This window comes from Myxine glutinosa, chromosome 2 (genome assembly GCF_964187855.1).
Source record: "Myxine glutinosa chromosome 2, kmMyxGlut1.1, whole genome shotgun sequence".
Classification (NCBI taxonomy): Eukaryota; Metazoa; Chordata; class Myxini; order Myxiniformes; family Myxinidae; genus Myxine; species Myxine glutinosa.
The window spans coordinates 171,800,609-171,816,461 of NC_136262.1; the positions used below are offsets into that span (position 1 = coordinate 171,800,609).

Below are 15,853 nucleotides of genomic sequence, written 5' to 3' on the forward strand. Positions count from 1 at the left end.
TGCCAGTTCATTACTGGACATACTTTGTTGTGCCTTTGGGTGTACAGCTGTTCTGACATGAGTTTTTAGCTCACTTGGAATGAAGTTCGTCAGTCCGTACGTCCGTCCGTCAGTCCGTAAACATTTGACCATTATTCTCTGAAACCGCTGATGGTATTGCGACCAAATTTGGCACAAATTATATTTGTTGTGTTGTGACTAAAGTTCGTTCACGGCGTTAAAAAAAAATCGGGTTCGAAGGGGGTCTACCGGGGGTCAAAGTGGATCCAGGTTTGACCCCCCAAAATAGGAATTTGCTTTTTCCTCTGAAACTACACACACTATTTCGATGAAACTTTACCACAGCCTTCATCAACCATGATTAACCAAAGTTTGTTCATGGCATTAAAAAAATTCTGCCTCTTTGAGGGTCTATGGGGGGTAAAGGTGGGTCCAGGTTTGATCCCCCAAAATAGATATTTGCCTTCTTCTCTGAAACTACACACACTATTTTGAGGAAACTTCACCACAACCTTCACCACCCGTGATGTACCAACGTTTGTTCACGACATTAAAAAAAACATCTGCCCCTTTGGGGATCTATGGGGGGGTTGCTCCCCAAAATAGGTATTTTTTTGTTTGTTTATTTAAAGTCTTATGATTATGTTAGTATGATTCTGCATGCTGCCCTGTTTTCTAGCAAGCATTGAAATTGGTTTAAAATACCTTTAGTCAGTGCAGTATACTGTTTATTCCACCAGGTAAGCACCAGGGGTATTGCTCCTATGTTTTTTACATCCTGATAGGAGATGGCTCGTACTTTCAGTTTCTACCTTGCAGAACCTACACTTGGCCGATTAACTCAGTTCCACAATTTTCAGCCATTGGTCTAATGTCCTTGGTCTTGGGCATTTATAATGAATCGTTCTTCATCGCAGTTGAGCTGAGCTCTTTTTTACGATTCCAAAGAGCCTTCTTTTGGGCAAGTGATCCTGAAGGAATGGCATGATGGGTTATAACCTGTCTGTACCAATCGGCAGACAGTGTACCTTAGATTTTATTTAAATGTCCATCACCCTTGGGTGAGATGCAGCCACACCCTTATATTTGATCCACCCCATGCTTCACTGCAGTAGCTGTTGTCCACCTTCAAGCATATACTGTCATTCATTATTGTCATACCTTGAGATTACTTAACTTTTACAGAGTTTGGGCTTTCTTCCTTGATCGCTTACTGGTATATTGTAACAGTACCAGTTTAGCGTATCCTCCTTGAGTCTTTCATACAGTTCCTCTTGAAATATGAAGTCAGGCTGCAATCTGCCATATGGAGTAGCCTTCATGAGCTAAGACTTTGGTTTTAATGTCTTCATGTCATATTTCCCTCCCAGGAGCCACAGAATTCACCACATTACAATAATATCACTACCTATACTTTTATGGTCCTTCTGCAGGTGTGGTACTTTCTGAATGTTTGCATTACAACCAATCACAGTGTATTATATCAACATGTAACTGCACAGTAAACCCTTAAATATCGCGGGTTTGAATATCCCGGTTTTTACCAATTACGGGCAACCTCTTATGTACCGAATTAGTTATCGCAGGGTTTGATTTCGACCAATCTTGGTTTTTGAACTGAGTTGTAATTGTTTTCTTGCACCACAAGCCTTTTGTTGTTTCTCACAAACCATTAATGGGTAAACTGCTGCCCAAAACCTTGAGGCCTACTTTCCTTTATTTTCTTTTGCTTTGGAGTTATTTTTTAAAGTATAAAGAATATAAATATCTCTTTTAAGAGCCAACACATGGTGTAAACCATAAACCTTTTACTTTATTGTATATATATACTGTATATACAATAAAGTAAAAGGTTTATGGTTTACACCATGTGTTGGCTCTTAAAAGAGATATTTATATTCTTTATACTTTAAAAAATAACTCCAAAGCAAAAGAAAATAAAGGAAAGTATATATTGTGTTTGTGAATATTGTTTTTGATATACATTTTCTTCTTGATGGTACATTCTTACTGATATATCATAAGCACTTTCTAACTGTTACAAACAACTCATTGTTTAAATGTATACTTGTATAGATAATTATGATAGGTATAAATTTATATGAATAATTATATAATTATGTCATAGATAATTGTGATAGGAATTTGCTGGACTCTAAATAATGAAGCCAAATTTATGGAATATGTACGATTATAATAAGAGAGTAATTGGCAGCCTCAGCCCTTCATCGTTTTACTTACAATTTTGTTGCACCTACTTACAGTGTGGGCTGGAAAGAGCCCGATCGTCTGAGCTTCAAGGACAGTGGACAGGGAGACAGCGAGCCGGCGGAGAGCGAGCCTGACACAAGCCGTGGCTCATATGGTGACGGTGGCTTGGCTGCGGTGCGAGGTGAGCAAGCTCTTTAAGAATGGAATAGTGGGGTGGGCCAGTAATCCCAGATCATTAGCAAGGAAAACTTTTTTGCCTTGTCTTTCTTTTCTTCATCTTAATCATTCCTTTTTCTTGTAATCTCTTAATTTACAACACTGGTTCCCAACCTGTGGTACGCGAGGGCCTTCCAGGTGGTTCGCGACTCAACCTTTAAAAAAAATGATTTGGCCTGATAATTTTTTTATTTCTGATTTCTGATATATTTCATGATTTCCGATGTGCTGTGAGCAAAGTTATGCCCCGCATCGACCAGCTGGTGGAGAAGAAACAGATGCAGCCCTCGCATTAAATTGAAATAAGCCTGATATCTTATCGAATTGAGTTTTTCTGGAACCAGGTGGTACGCGGATTGAGTTTTTCTGGAACCAGGTGGTACGCGGCGACGGTACGGGACCTCCAAGTGGTACTCGATCAGAAAACGGTTGGGAAACGCTGATTCACAAGAACAAGCCAACCTTCAAAAATATTTTTTGAGTCCATGCAAAGTACAACCTCAAGGCTCATGCCAGGTGACAGAAGTTAGAAAGCCAACAAACCAATAGCATAGTGGAATGAAACATACAAGGGACAAACAGGCAAAACCATATATTGGTAAAAGGAAAAGTGTGAGGCAAGATCGGTGTTTGTTATTGGTAGTTTGAAAGACACACTATGATACTGTAATGGGCAGCCATCTTGAAAGGACTGGTGGGAGGAGCATGTATGAGGACAGACTGGAAGAGGCGATCCCATATGTGAGAGAAAAGGACAAAGAAGTGAAGGTAAGCTCAAAGATTCAACTTGGAGAGGGCTTCAAGTATAATGAGAATCAAATGGTGACAATCTCAGATTCCTTGACGAATACATATGTCTGTCGAACTTGGTATATCTTGTGACTCGGTTATTGTAATTTTCTAACAACACATGTGTCTTGTCTGCAAGAATATGAATGTTTTGTCACAAGTGCTCTGTACTTTTCAAGAACCCTCCTAAGCACCACACTTTTCATATCCATTGTGCCCCAGGTTCACTGTATGCATGCATGGCGAGACATTTTAAAGAACTTCCAAATCCCCTTGGCAGAACATGTTGGTAGACTTTTGAAAGCTGGCGGCATGTTTGCCCTCTTTGAAGAAGATAACGAGGGATTTCTGTCATAGAAAGCCTAAAGTGAAAAGTTCACTTATACTTTGCCATGCTTGCTATCTGTAAAACAAGCTTTTGGTCACTGTACTCCAGGCTTCAACCTCAAGCGCAATGGTGACGGAATGCCCATGCCTTCATGTAGTAGATAGATTGAGGCCACTGTGATGTATGCGATTTATCTTTCCTGAGTGGTGACTTGAAAGCTCAGTTTGGACACAATCACAAGACACTAACGACTAAATACAGTTTTTCATTCGTCATAATGTTGGTAGTTTAAATCTTAAGGAGAAATTTTTGAATGTTGTGCGTTACTTAATGGTCCTTTAAAATGTCCTTTTTTCCCCTTGGGATTTTGGCCCATGTTGAAAAAATTTGATTTATCCCATCGAGACTTCCACTGGCTTACATGGTGTCTATCATCATAGCTTTCCTTAATTACGGCAGATTAAGGAAACTGGCTCTCTTCCATTTTCGATGCATGGTAGCACCACAGTGCCAATAACAAGGTCAATGGACAGAGGACTTGAAGCTTGTTATTGAGAAGTACTTGGCTAATTACCTCCGCCACCCAAGGTGGATGGAGGTTATGTTTTCACCCCTGTCTGTCTGTCTGTTTGCCCGTTTGTTTGTGAACAAAATATCTCAAAAAGTTGTGGACTGATTCGGATGAAATTTGGCAGAGAGGGAGCGTATGTGACAAAGAGTAAATGATTAGATTTTGGTGAAGTTCCGGATCTGGCTAGTAGAATATTCTAAGTGTTTCTTCACCATTGGGAGATAGGGACAAAAACAATACAAAGCAGGATATCTCAAAAAGTTGTGGACGGATGATTTTGATTAATTATGATTCTGTATTGTGATTTTCTGGTCTACTCTAGGATACAAAACGTAAACTGTTCACCTGGTGGAGGTATGCTCTCTACCTGAGTGCCCTTCTACTTATTTCCTTTATTACCCTCGCCGGAGGAGAGGGTATTGCATTGGAGTCCGTTTGTCACTTGCAAAATCGAAGATTTTTCAAGTATATTGGTCGGCTGCGTTTGTGGTTCTGTCTGTCTGTCTGTCTGTCTGTCTATCTGTCTGTCTGTTTGTTACTTGCAAAATCGAAGATTTTTCAAGTATATTGGTCGGTTCCGTTTGTGGTTCTGTCTGTTTGTCTGTCTGTCTGTTTGTCTGTTTGTTTGTCACCGGCCTACAGGTCACAATTTTCAACCGATCTTCACGAAACTTCACCAAATGGTAGAGTTGGTCAAAAGCAAGAAGCCTATTGTTTTTGGGTTCAATGGGTCAAAAGGTCAACATAGGCCAAAGGTCACCAACTTTGCTAAATTTCTAAAATCCTCAATTTTCATCCGATTGACTTGAAATTTGAAGAGGACTTGTATATCTGGTCACTGAATTCAACCACGTATTATATTTTAGGTCAACATAGGCCAAAAGGTCAACATAGACCAAATTTCTAAAATCCTCAATTTTCATCCAATTGACTTGAAAATTGAAGATGACTTGCATATCTGGTCACTGAATTCAACCACAAATTATAGTTTCGGTGAACATAAGCCAAAAGGTCAACATAGGCCAAGTTTTTAAAATCCTCAATTTTCATCCGATTGACTTTAAAATTGAACAGCATTTGCACATTGAGTCACTAAATAGGGAAACCAACTATTTTTGAGGTCAAAGGTCAACTCAAGGTCAACCTTACAAAATCAGCATTTTCCATCTGAAAAATCATCACTTTTCTTCCTATTGACCTGAGCTTTGATCAAGATTGTAAATTTTAATCTTGATGAAATGGACAATTTGCTGTATCAATGGATTATTTTTTTACTTGGGGGTGGGGAGACAGATTTGGCAAGTATCGTGCTCCGCATGACGTCTTCTTGTTACTTGCAAAATCGAAGATTTTTCAAGTATATTGGTCGGTTGTGTTTGTGACTCTGTTTGTTAGTTTGTCACCGGCCTACAGGTCACAATTTTCAACCGATCTTCACCAAACTTCAGCAAGTGGTAGAGTTGGTCAAATGCCAGAAGCCTATTGTTTTTGGGGTCAATAGGTCAAAAGGTCAACATAGGCCAAAGGTCACCAACTTTGCTAAATTTCTAAAATCCTCAATTTTCATCCGATTGACTTGAAATTTGAAGACCACTTGCATATCTGGTCATTGAATTCAACCACCAATAATTTTTGAGGTCAACATAGGCCAACTGGTCAACATAGGCCAAATTTCTAAAATCCTCAATTTTCATCCAATTGACTTGAAATTTGGAGAGGACTTGCACATCTGGTCACTGAATTCAACCACCAAGTATTCTTGAGGTCAACATAGGCCAAATGGTCAACATAGGCCAAATTTCTAAAATCCTCAAATTTCATCCAATTGACTTGAAATTTGAAAAGGACTTGCATATCTCGTCATTGGATTCAACCACAAATTATATTTTAGGTGAACATAGGCCAAAAGGTCAACATAGGCCAAATTTCTAAAATCCTCAATTTTCATCCAATTGACTTGTAATTTGAAGAGGACTTGCATATCTGGTTACTGAATTCAACCACCAAGTATTTTTGAGGTCACTATAGGCCAAAAGGTCAACATAGGCCATCATGTATCATTGGAAAACTTTTGGGGGAGGGTGGATTTTGCAAGTATCGTGCTACGCATGACGTTTTCTTGTTTGTCTGTTTGTCTGTTTGTCCGAATAAATATGATTTTCTCTGCAACCGTTGGTCCGATTGACAGGAAATTTTCACCATAGGCGCAACTCCACCTGTATAATTTTTTAATGATAATTTGTGACATCATAGGTCACGTGGTTTGGCCGCCATCTTGGAAAAATCGCAAAACTTTGCACCTCTATATCTCAGAAAGCGCTGAATAGAAAAAAATGAGACATGGTTCATTGTAAAGAACTCTCCATGGGGAATAAAATATGTTCATGATGTCATAGGTGCCTCCATTATGACGTCATAATTCGACAAGTACAAAACTTCATCCGATCAAGATGAAATTTTTTGAGCGCCATGTTGGCAAAAACTGGTGGAGAAAAAAAATGATGACGTCATCGGTCATGTGGTTCGGCCGCTATCTTGGAAAAACCGAAAAACTTTGCACTCTATATCTCCGAAAGCGCTGAATAGAAAAAATTGAGACATTGCTCATTGTAAAGAACTCTCCATGGGGAATAAAATATATTAATGATGATGTCATAGGTGCCTCCATTATGACGTCATAATTCGACAAGTACAAAACTTCATCCGATCAAGATGAAATTTATTGAGCATAATGTAGGAATAAATGAGTTTGGAAAAAAAATAATGATGACGTCATCGGTCACGTGGTTCGGGCGCCATGTTTGTTTTAACACAAAAGCCTTAAAAACCACTGAAAATACATCCTGCCGAGGGTTTGCAATCTCTGATTGCTCTTTTTCTAGTTTAAGGTGCAACCAAGATGGGTAAAAGCAATTCCATTGTGCAAACCACATTTTTTTTTTTTTTAAGAAAAGAAAGAAAAATGTAATCAACTGAAAATAATTACAACAAGTCAGGAGACGACGATGGTTCATGAGCGAGCGGTATTCAATGACAAATGTCAAAACCGACATTGAAAATATATAAATAGGAATGTATTATCTGTTATGAGACTAGTTAGCTACACAATACCGAAAATTCGGTTTGATTCCGACAACTTTGAAAATTTGACCTTTGTGACCTTGAAATGTCAAAACGAAGGTTACTGACTTTGAAATGAGATAGAAAATAATGTATAATCAGTTATGAGGTTAGTTATCTACACAATACCGAAAATTCGGTTCGATTCCGACAACTTAGAAAATTTGACCTTTGTGACCTTCAAAGGACAAAGGTCGAAGATTCTTGAAATTTGTTGGAAAACTTGTATTTCATGATGTATGTGATAATATAAAAACATGTACGACATTTCACCCTATCAGGAAGCGAACAATGTAATAAAACCATCAAAAATCGACTTTTCTAAATTTCGTGACCTTGTGACCTTGACCTTGGGGCGAAAATGAAAAATCGAGCTCCGTGGGGCTAGACACATGACATTGGCCTAACCAAATACCTAAGCCCCTGTCAGATTCCACCAACTCCCTCGGAGAAGATGTAGCTTGAACTCGATTACCCCCTAAAAAGACATCTTTTTTGGGCGTGGCTCCGCCCACAATGGGCGCAATACGCCCACTCTAGGCAGGACACAACTAGATCATGATCTCAACCTCCCACCCAAGTTTCATCAAGATCGGATGATATCATCGGGTAGTTATGCTGCGGACAGACAGACACACACACAGACAGATGCACACACATGACGAATATAGTGGTCACTTGATAACTCGTGAACCAAAAAGTCTTACGTTGAGGTTAATGCACACAATTAAATATGATTTGGAAGACCATGCTCTCCAATTTCTCTCTCAAATGTACACCCAGTGGTATTGACGATGAGTATATGGCATATTGAACCATATACTGTGGAGAATAGTATGGAAAAAGTTATTCAAGAAAGAAACTATTGTTAGATTGATCCAATTTGGATTAAAAAGCATTTTTAGATATTGTAAAACACTGGTCCTTTCAGATGTATCACTGAACACTAATAGAGTACGCACCCTGCGTGTGATCTTGTTCCAAGCGTGTAGTTCACGTTCTTCTGACACATCCCTTTATCTGGGCAGTGTATAGGTAACAGACCATTGACTCTTCTGACGCATCCCTTTATCTGGGTAGTGGATAGGTAACAGACCATTGACTCTTCTGACACATCCCTTTATCTGGGCAGTGGATAGGTAACAGACCATTGACTGCTCTGACACATCCCTTTATCTGGGCAGTGGATAGGTAACAGACCATTGACTCTTCTGACACATCCCTTTATCTGGGCAGTGGATAGGTAACAGACCATTGACTCTTCTGACACATCCCTTTATCTGGGCAGTGGATAGGTAACAGACCATTGACTCTTCTGACGCATCCCTTTATCTGGGCAGTGGATTGGTAACAGACCATTGCCTCGATCACTCCTGAAAATAAAATTAACCTTGGTTACGTATATGAAGCGAAAACACACGTACTGCTTATGTGCATATACTGTATAATACTATAATACCTTGTTGGCATATAGCTGAGATAATTCAAATTGCACCCTCTGCCTCACCCCAACGGAAGGAAATGCAAAGATGGGCAAATCAAAAATCAAAACTTAATGGAATCAAACTTACACATGCACAACCTCAGGGTGTCCTCATTGATCCGCGAAATTTTCAGCTTCCTAGATCTAACCATCTCGGAGGAGTGGATGAAACAAAACACATACATGCACACAGTCATGGCCAAAAATATTGGCACCCTTGCACTTTTTTAAAATAATGTACCATTTCTTCCAGAAAATTATTGAAATTAAAAAATATTTTGGTGTCCACATATGTATTTCTTTTGTTTGCATGGAACAAAACAAAAAAAGCTGAAAAAAATACTAAATCTTAGCTTATTCCACACAGAAATCCTAAAATGGCCTGGACAATAGTATGTTGGCCTGCACCTTTTAGAAGTTGTTGGAAATAATTAGATTTCAAGCAGGTGATTCTCCTTTACTTTGGAATTGAACTCACCCATGGTGAGTTGCAGGTGCCTGCAATATAAAAATCACTCATTCAACCAGTTTGAATAGAGAAAAGGCGTCATTCTGCTGTTTTGTGTCACTATGTGTACTGCAATGAGCATGGAGAAAAGAAAGAAAACCAGATAATTGTCTGAGGAGGTCAGACTCAAGATTGTAGGCAAGCATGGACAATCTCAAGGCTACGAGTCCATCTCCAGATACCTTGATGTTCCTGTGTCCACCGTACGCAATGTTATCAGGAAGTTTAAGGCCCATGGCACTGTAGCCAACCTCCCTGGACGTGGCCGCAAGAGAAAACTTGATCGAAGATTGCAGCGAAGGATTGTTTGAATGGTGTTTGAAAGCACCTCGATCAACTGCCAAAAACAAAATGAAGCCTTCAAAGAAAATAACACCTTCCCTACAGTCAAACATGGAGGAGGTTCAGTGATGGTTCAGTGAGTGACCCCAAACACACTTCAAAAAGCACCCAGGAATGGTTCAAGACAAAACGCTGGACTGTTCTGAAGTGGCCAGCAATGAGTCCAGATCTAAATCTCATTGAACACCTGTGGGTAGATCTGAAAACAGCAGTTGGGAGAAGGCACCCATCAAATCTGGGAGAACTGGAACAGTTTGTACAAGAAGAGTGGGGCCAAACTGCCAGTAGAGAGGTGTGGGAAGCTCATTCATGGCTATAGGAAGCGTTTGACTGCAGTTATTTTGTCCAAAGCCTGTGCTACCAAATATTAAGTCGAGGGTGTCAATAATTTTGTCAATGCCATTTATTTTTATTTTCTGATTTAAATGGATATATTAAGTTCTGAATAAAAGAAAAGAGTTCTGCTATATTAACAGTGAAATAAAGAATTGTGGAGACCAAATACTTTTGTCAATTTCAACTTATTGTAAGAGAAAATTGTGAGTTATTTGAAAAAAGTGCAAGGGTGCCAATATTTTTGGCCACGACTGTACATACATACATACAAACATATCTACTTTCTCTTCATTATATATGGATATCACAGAGTAACATGACTTAGCATGTCATGTCACAATATTATGCATGACTCTTAACGAGACAGCTTGTGTAGATGCATTTTGTTGTGGTTTTAAGTTTGTTGTTTCAAAAAGGTCAGGTCACCTCCAATATATTAGACATTATTTATCTGATGTTCGGTGGAAGAGCATCTTTTGAGACAATTGCCTCGGCCACAATTCTGGCCTTTTCTATGGCACCCCACCCTCAAAAACTGCAATGGAATACTAGATTCCTTGAAGCCTGGTGTCAATTTGTGTCAACGAGCAAGTGAAACAACGAATATTATCACCTGAAAGCCGAAAAGCATACGTTACCCACCATGGAAAGTGAGTTGTGGCTGACGTTTCAACCATTCACCTTTTGTTGGGGCAAAAAAATACTGAAACTAGAAGGGCACTCGGTAGAGCACATACCTCCACCAGACTGAACAGTATACGTTTTCTATCCACTGATAGGCCGGATCTGGATTCGGACCTGAACCCAAATCTAATCGGCTTGTTCTTCTCACTTACCCAACTCGTCCCCCAAGTTTATTCATAACTCGTCCATAACTTTTTTTTTAAATCATACTATATATCACTTTTTCCCCGATCTCTCAATGGTGAAGAATCACTTTAAGAATTAAATAATTGTATATTCACCAAAATCTAATCGATTCAGTCTTGTCACACACCCAACGTCTCCACCAAGTTTCGTCTGAATCCGTCCACAACTTTTTGAGATATCTTGCTACATATCGTTTTTGGCCCTATCTCCCAATGGTGAAGACTCACTTGAAAAATTCTCTGATGTGGATCTGTATTCAAATCTTCACCAAAACCGAATCAATTCGTCCTGTCACATACGCAACCTCTCCACCAAGTTTCGTCCAAATCCATCCACAACCTTTTGAGATATCTTGTCCACAGACAAACAAATGGACAGACAGAGGTGAAAACATAACCTCCATCCACCAGTGGCAGAGGTCCTTACCTTCCTTTGGATGTGGATGACCCAGAATAGTGTCAACAGCTGACAGGTTCCCACGTATGATAGGCATGACTTTAACAAGCAGAGGAACACAGAACGTAATTATTGTGCAAGTTGAGAGTAACTTGCCAAAAGAGATCAATACAACAACAACAACATGCATTTTAAAAGGCCATTTTCCCTGCTAGAGCGGGGGTTAGCCTTGCGGTCCCCATGACAATCTTCTCCATTTTGCCCTATTTTCTGCATCTCTCCTTGTTAACCCCCTTGCCCGCATTTCTTCTTCCACCATCTTTAGCCAAGTCTTTCTCGGTCTTCCCCGTCTTCTACTTCCTTCTACATTCATTTCCATCACTCTTCTCAACCAGTCACTTTCATCCTTCCTCAACACATGACCAAACCATCTCAACCTGTTCCTCTTCACAGCATCAATCACAGGCTCTATTCCCATCATCTTTCGCAATTCATCATTTGTCTTCCTCTCTCTCAACGATACTCCGCACATCCGTCTAACCATTCGCATTTACACCCTTTCCAACCTTCGTTGCTGCTCTACGTTCATTACCCATGTCTCGCTCCCATAAATCATAACACTTCTCACACATGCAGCATACACCTTTCCCTTCAGCTTCAACGATACTCCCCTCATCATCAGCACACCACTCACCTCCTCCATCAGCATACATCAGTTCAGTTCAGTTCAGTTCAGTTCAGTTCATCAGTTCCTCCATCAGCATACACCTTTCCCTTCAGCTTCAACGATACTCCCCTCATCATCAGCACACCACTCAATTCCCGAAACTTCTTCCATGCACATCTCACTCGAGCAACCGTTGCCGAGTCTGATCCACCTTCTCCATTCAGCATGTCTCCGAGGTAGCAAAATGTTTTCACACCTTCCAGCTTCACGCCGTCTCCAAGATCCAACTCAACATTTCCTCCATCTGCAGCTCCCTCTGTGCACACCTTACATTTGAATGTAGCTGCCACACTGGTTAATGACCCTCTCAGACCACGACATTTTTGATGAACCCACTCAGCGCAAACTGTACACTGAATGGAGTTCACTCTGACACCCTTCCTACACACAGCACAGGGCCACTTCCCAGTTCTTTCCACCTCACCACATGCTTTACCACTTGCCATCACCTTCGTCTTTCCGATATTCACCTTCAGACCTTTTGTCTCCATACATTCCTTCCACGTGTTCATCTTTTCCTTCAGTCCATCCATACTTTCCGCAATCAACACCAGATCATCTGCATACAACAACTCCCACGGTAAACCCTCCTTTACGTTCTGAGCCAGCACCTCCATCACAGCTACAAATAGTAGTGGACTTAGTACCGACCCCTGATGCACTCCCACCTTCACCTCAAACTCACCACTGTTCCCGTCCTTCGTCCTTACAGCTGTGCACGCTCTTTTGTACATTGCCATCACTACTCTGATCAACCATTCCTCCACTCCTAACTTCCTCAATGCCCATGTCAATACTTTGCGTGGAACCCGATCGAATGCTTTCTCCAGATCAACAAACCCAAGAAACAACTTCTTCCTCTTCTCCATGTACTTCTCCTGCAACTGCCTCACAATGAAAAGCGCGTCTGTCGTTCCCCTTCCTGGCATGAATCCAAACTGCATTTCGTCGATCTTCACTTTCTTCCTTATCCTCCTCTCCAACACCCTTTCCAATACCTTCATTCCATGCTCCAATAACTTTATCGCTCGGTACGAGCCACACTCCGGAGGGTCACCTTTCCCCTTGTATAGAGGGACGAGGGTACTCAGTTCCCAATCCACTGGAATGCGGCCTTCTTTCACCACCAGATTACAGATCTCTGTCATTCTCTTCACACCCCAACTTCCTGCTGCCTTCAACATATCTCCCACAACTCCCGTCGGCCCTCCCGCTTTTCTACCCTTCATTGCTTTTATCGCTTCCTCAACTTCCTTCTCAGTTATCTTCTCTGCCGGTCCTAAAACTGGGTTACTCTCTATGTTGCCATCCCATTCATTCTCTGTATTCAACAGCATTTCCATATATCTTTTCCATCTTCCTTTAATTCCATCTGGGTCGACAACGATTTGTCCCACTTCATCCTTCAAGCAACTCACCCCCATCACATCACACCTCTCTTTCGCTATCTGCTTTGCAATCCTGAATACTGCTTTCTGACCCTCTTCCGAATCCAAGCGTTCTCCGAACATTTTCCGACATGCCTCCTGCGCCTTTGCTACCTCTTTCTTTGCAGCCTTCCTGGCTGCCTTATAACTTTCATGCTCTGCTGTTTCTGCTCCCGTACCCTTCGCCTTCTGCCACTCCTTGAACTTCTTCCTCTTCTCGTCAATCCTCTTTCCAACTTCATCATCCCACCACCATGTTTCCGAGTGCCTCGGTGGTCCTTTTGTCCATCCACATACCTCACCAACGGCTCCCAACAGACTAGCTTTCATTGACATCCAACCACTTTCAAGCTCAACCACATCATCCTCGACCCTACTCAGCCTCTCTTTTAATGCCTCCCTTACTGTCACCTCTTTCAACCTCCACACCTTCATTCTCGGTTGGTACTTTACCCGCCGAGCTCTCCTCGCACCTGTCACCCTTACATCACAGACAACCAAGTGGTGCTGTGAAACAGCCTCCTCCCCCAGGATCACCTTTGTGTCCCGGAGGTGCCCCCTATCTCGCCTACGCACCATCAGGTAGTCAACGGTTGTCGTCGACCCACCTGACGTGTATGTAACAAGCTTATTATCCTCTTTCTGGAACTGAGTATTACAAATCAACAAATCAGCTCCATCAGCAAACTCCAAAATCCTTTCACCTTCTCCATTTCTCACACCATATCCGTAACCCCCATGAACTCCGTCAAAACCATCCATACTCCTTCCCACATGTCCATTTAGGTCTCCTCCTACCACAACAACTTCCTCATCTTTCACGTTTTCCATCAGCTTCTCTATCGCACACCAGAACTTGTCCTTCTCTTCATCGCTTCGACCAACCTGCGGAGCATATCCCGAGATGACGTTCACCAAGAGCTTTCCAATCATAATTTTCACCATCATCAACCTATCACTCACTCTAGTCACACTCGCCACACTGTCTACAAACTCCTCAGAAAACAGGACACCAACACCATTCACGCCCTCCAGGAACCCTTGCCACACAAACTTGTATTTCTGTCCCTGCCTACCCTTCACCATTCTCACACCACTTCCCTTCCATCTCGTCTCTTGCACACAACATATGTCCACTCTTCTTCTGACCAATACTTAGTTTGGCATATGACCACAACATATGCCAAAATAGATCAATGTTCTTCATTAAACCTGTATGACAATTATGCTGTGCCTGACTTTGCTTCGCCTTGATGGTTTCTTTTTCTGCCATGCTGTCCGTTGATTACTCCCGCCCAGGAGTAATGCATTCACTCGTGTGTGTGTGTGTGTGTGTGTGTGTGTGTGTGTGTGTTCGTGAACAAGATATCTGCAAAAGTTCTGAACGGATTTGGATGAAAGTTGGTGGGATGATTGCCTTTGGGATAAGGAACAATTGATTAGTTTTTGGTGAAGCTCAGGATATTATTCCCGATCCAGGAATTTTTTTACCATTGGAAGATAGGGCTCATTTTTTTAAACATTATCTTCTATATATTCTATATTTAGCATTGTGATATGAAAATAGTTTTCATATTTGTTGTAAATGTAGTTTAAACTCGTGGTTATGCATTAGAGTGGTGTATTTTTTTTAGCAGCGTCGTCTTCAATGTTCATTTTTTTTTCTAATAAAGACATATTCTGTCATTTTAAAACCACCAAAGTGTGTATTACGTTTCCCCGTTTCATAAAATGTATTGTTTGATACGTATAATGCTTTAAAACTTTTTTTTCTTTTCTTTTTTTTACCTCAGAAGAGATATCAACATTTCGCTCAGCCAATGTCAATCTCGGTGTCAGTATTTGATGAACTGATAAAGACTTCGTTCCAGATTTGTCAATGGCTGAGGTATATTAACAAACGAATAAAATAGATTTGGCAAAATTCCAACTTTTTAAAAAAAGATCGCATATTCACCCAGGGTTGTTTTAGGCTGAAGAGGAAGAAACCTCGCATGGGCTTCCCAGACCAAATAAATAATTCTGCTTCTGGCTCTGCGATTTTCAGGTTTATTACTCCCACCAGGGAGTAACGCATTCGGTCGTGTCCGTCCGTGTGTGTGTGTTCGTGTGTTTGTGAACAAGATATCTGGAAAAGTTCTGAACGGATTTGGATGAAAGTTGGTGGGATGATTGCCCTTGGGATAAGGAAGAATTGATTAGTTTTTGGTGAAGCTCAGGATATTATTCCCGATCCAGGAATGTTTTTTGGAAATTTTTTAGGGATTTTTTTTTTCTGTTTTACTGCATTAAAGCATTTATTCTTATTCTTAAATGTTGTTTTTCTCCTCTAATTCCGAGATATATCAAAATAAATTATCTGACAGTTAGGGCCTACTTTCTTTTTCATTTATTGTTTTGGGGAGAGGGGATGTTAAACAAAACGTATTATTCCAACTAAACCCACGGCGGGAGTATGCGCTCTACTGAGTGGCGTTCTGTTTTGTATATTTTCTTCGTGTTTTTGTTGACTTTACAAAGGAAATTATG

At 40.8% G+C, this 15,853-nt stretch overlaps 1 protein-coding gene across 1 annotated transcript in view; it reads left to right on the plus strand.

The window, feature by feature from the left end:
* LOC137421079 (protocadherin-8) overlaps positions 1–15,853 on the plus strand; it is a 184,519-nt gene that overhangs the window by 124,433 nt on the left and 44,233 nt on the right. Inside the window, exon 4 of the mRNA XM_078772673.1 lies at positions 2,265–2,392. Within this exon, the coding sequence (XP_078628799.1) occupies positions 2,265–2,392 (128 nt within the window). The remainder of the gene's footprint in view (positions 1–2,264; positions 2,393–15,853) is intronic.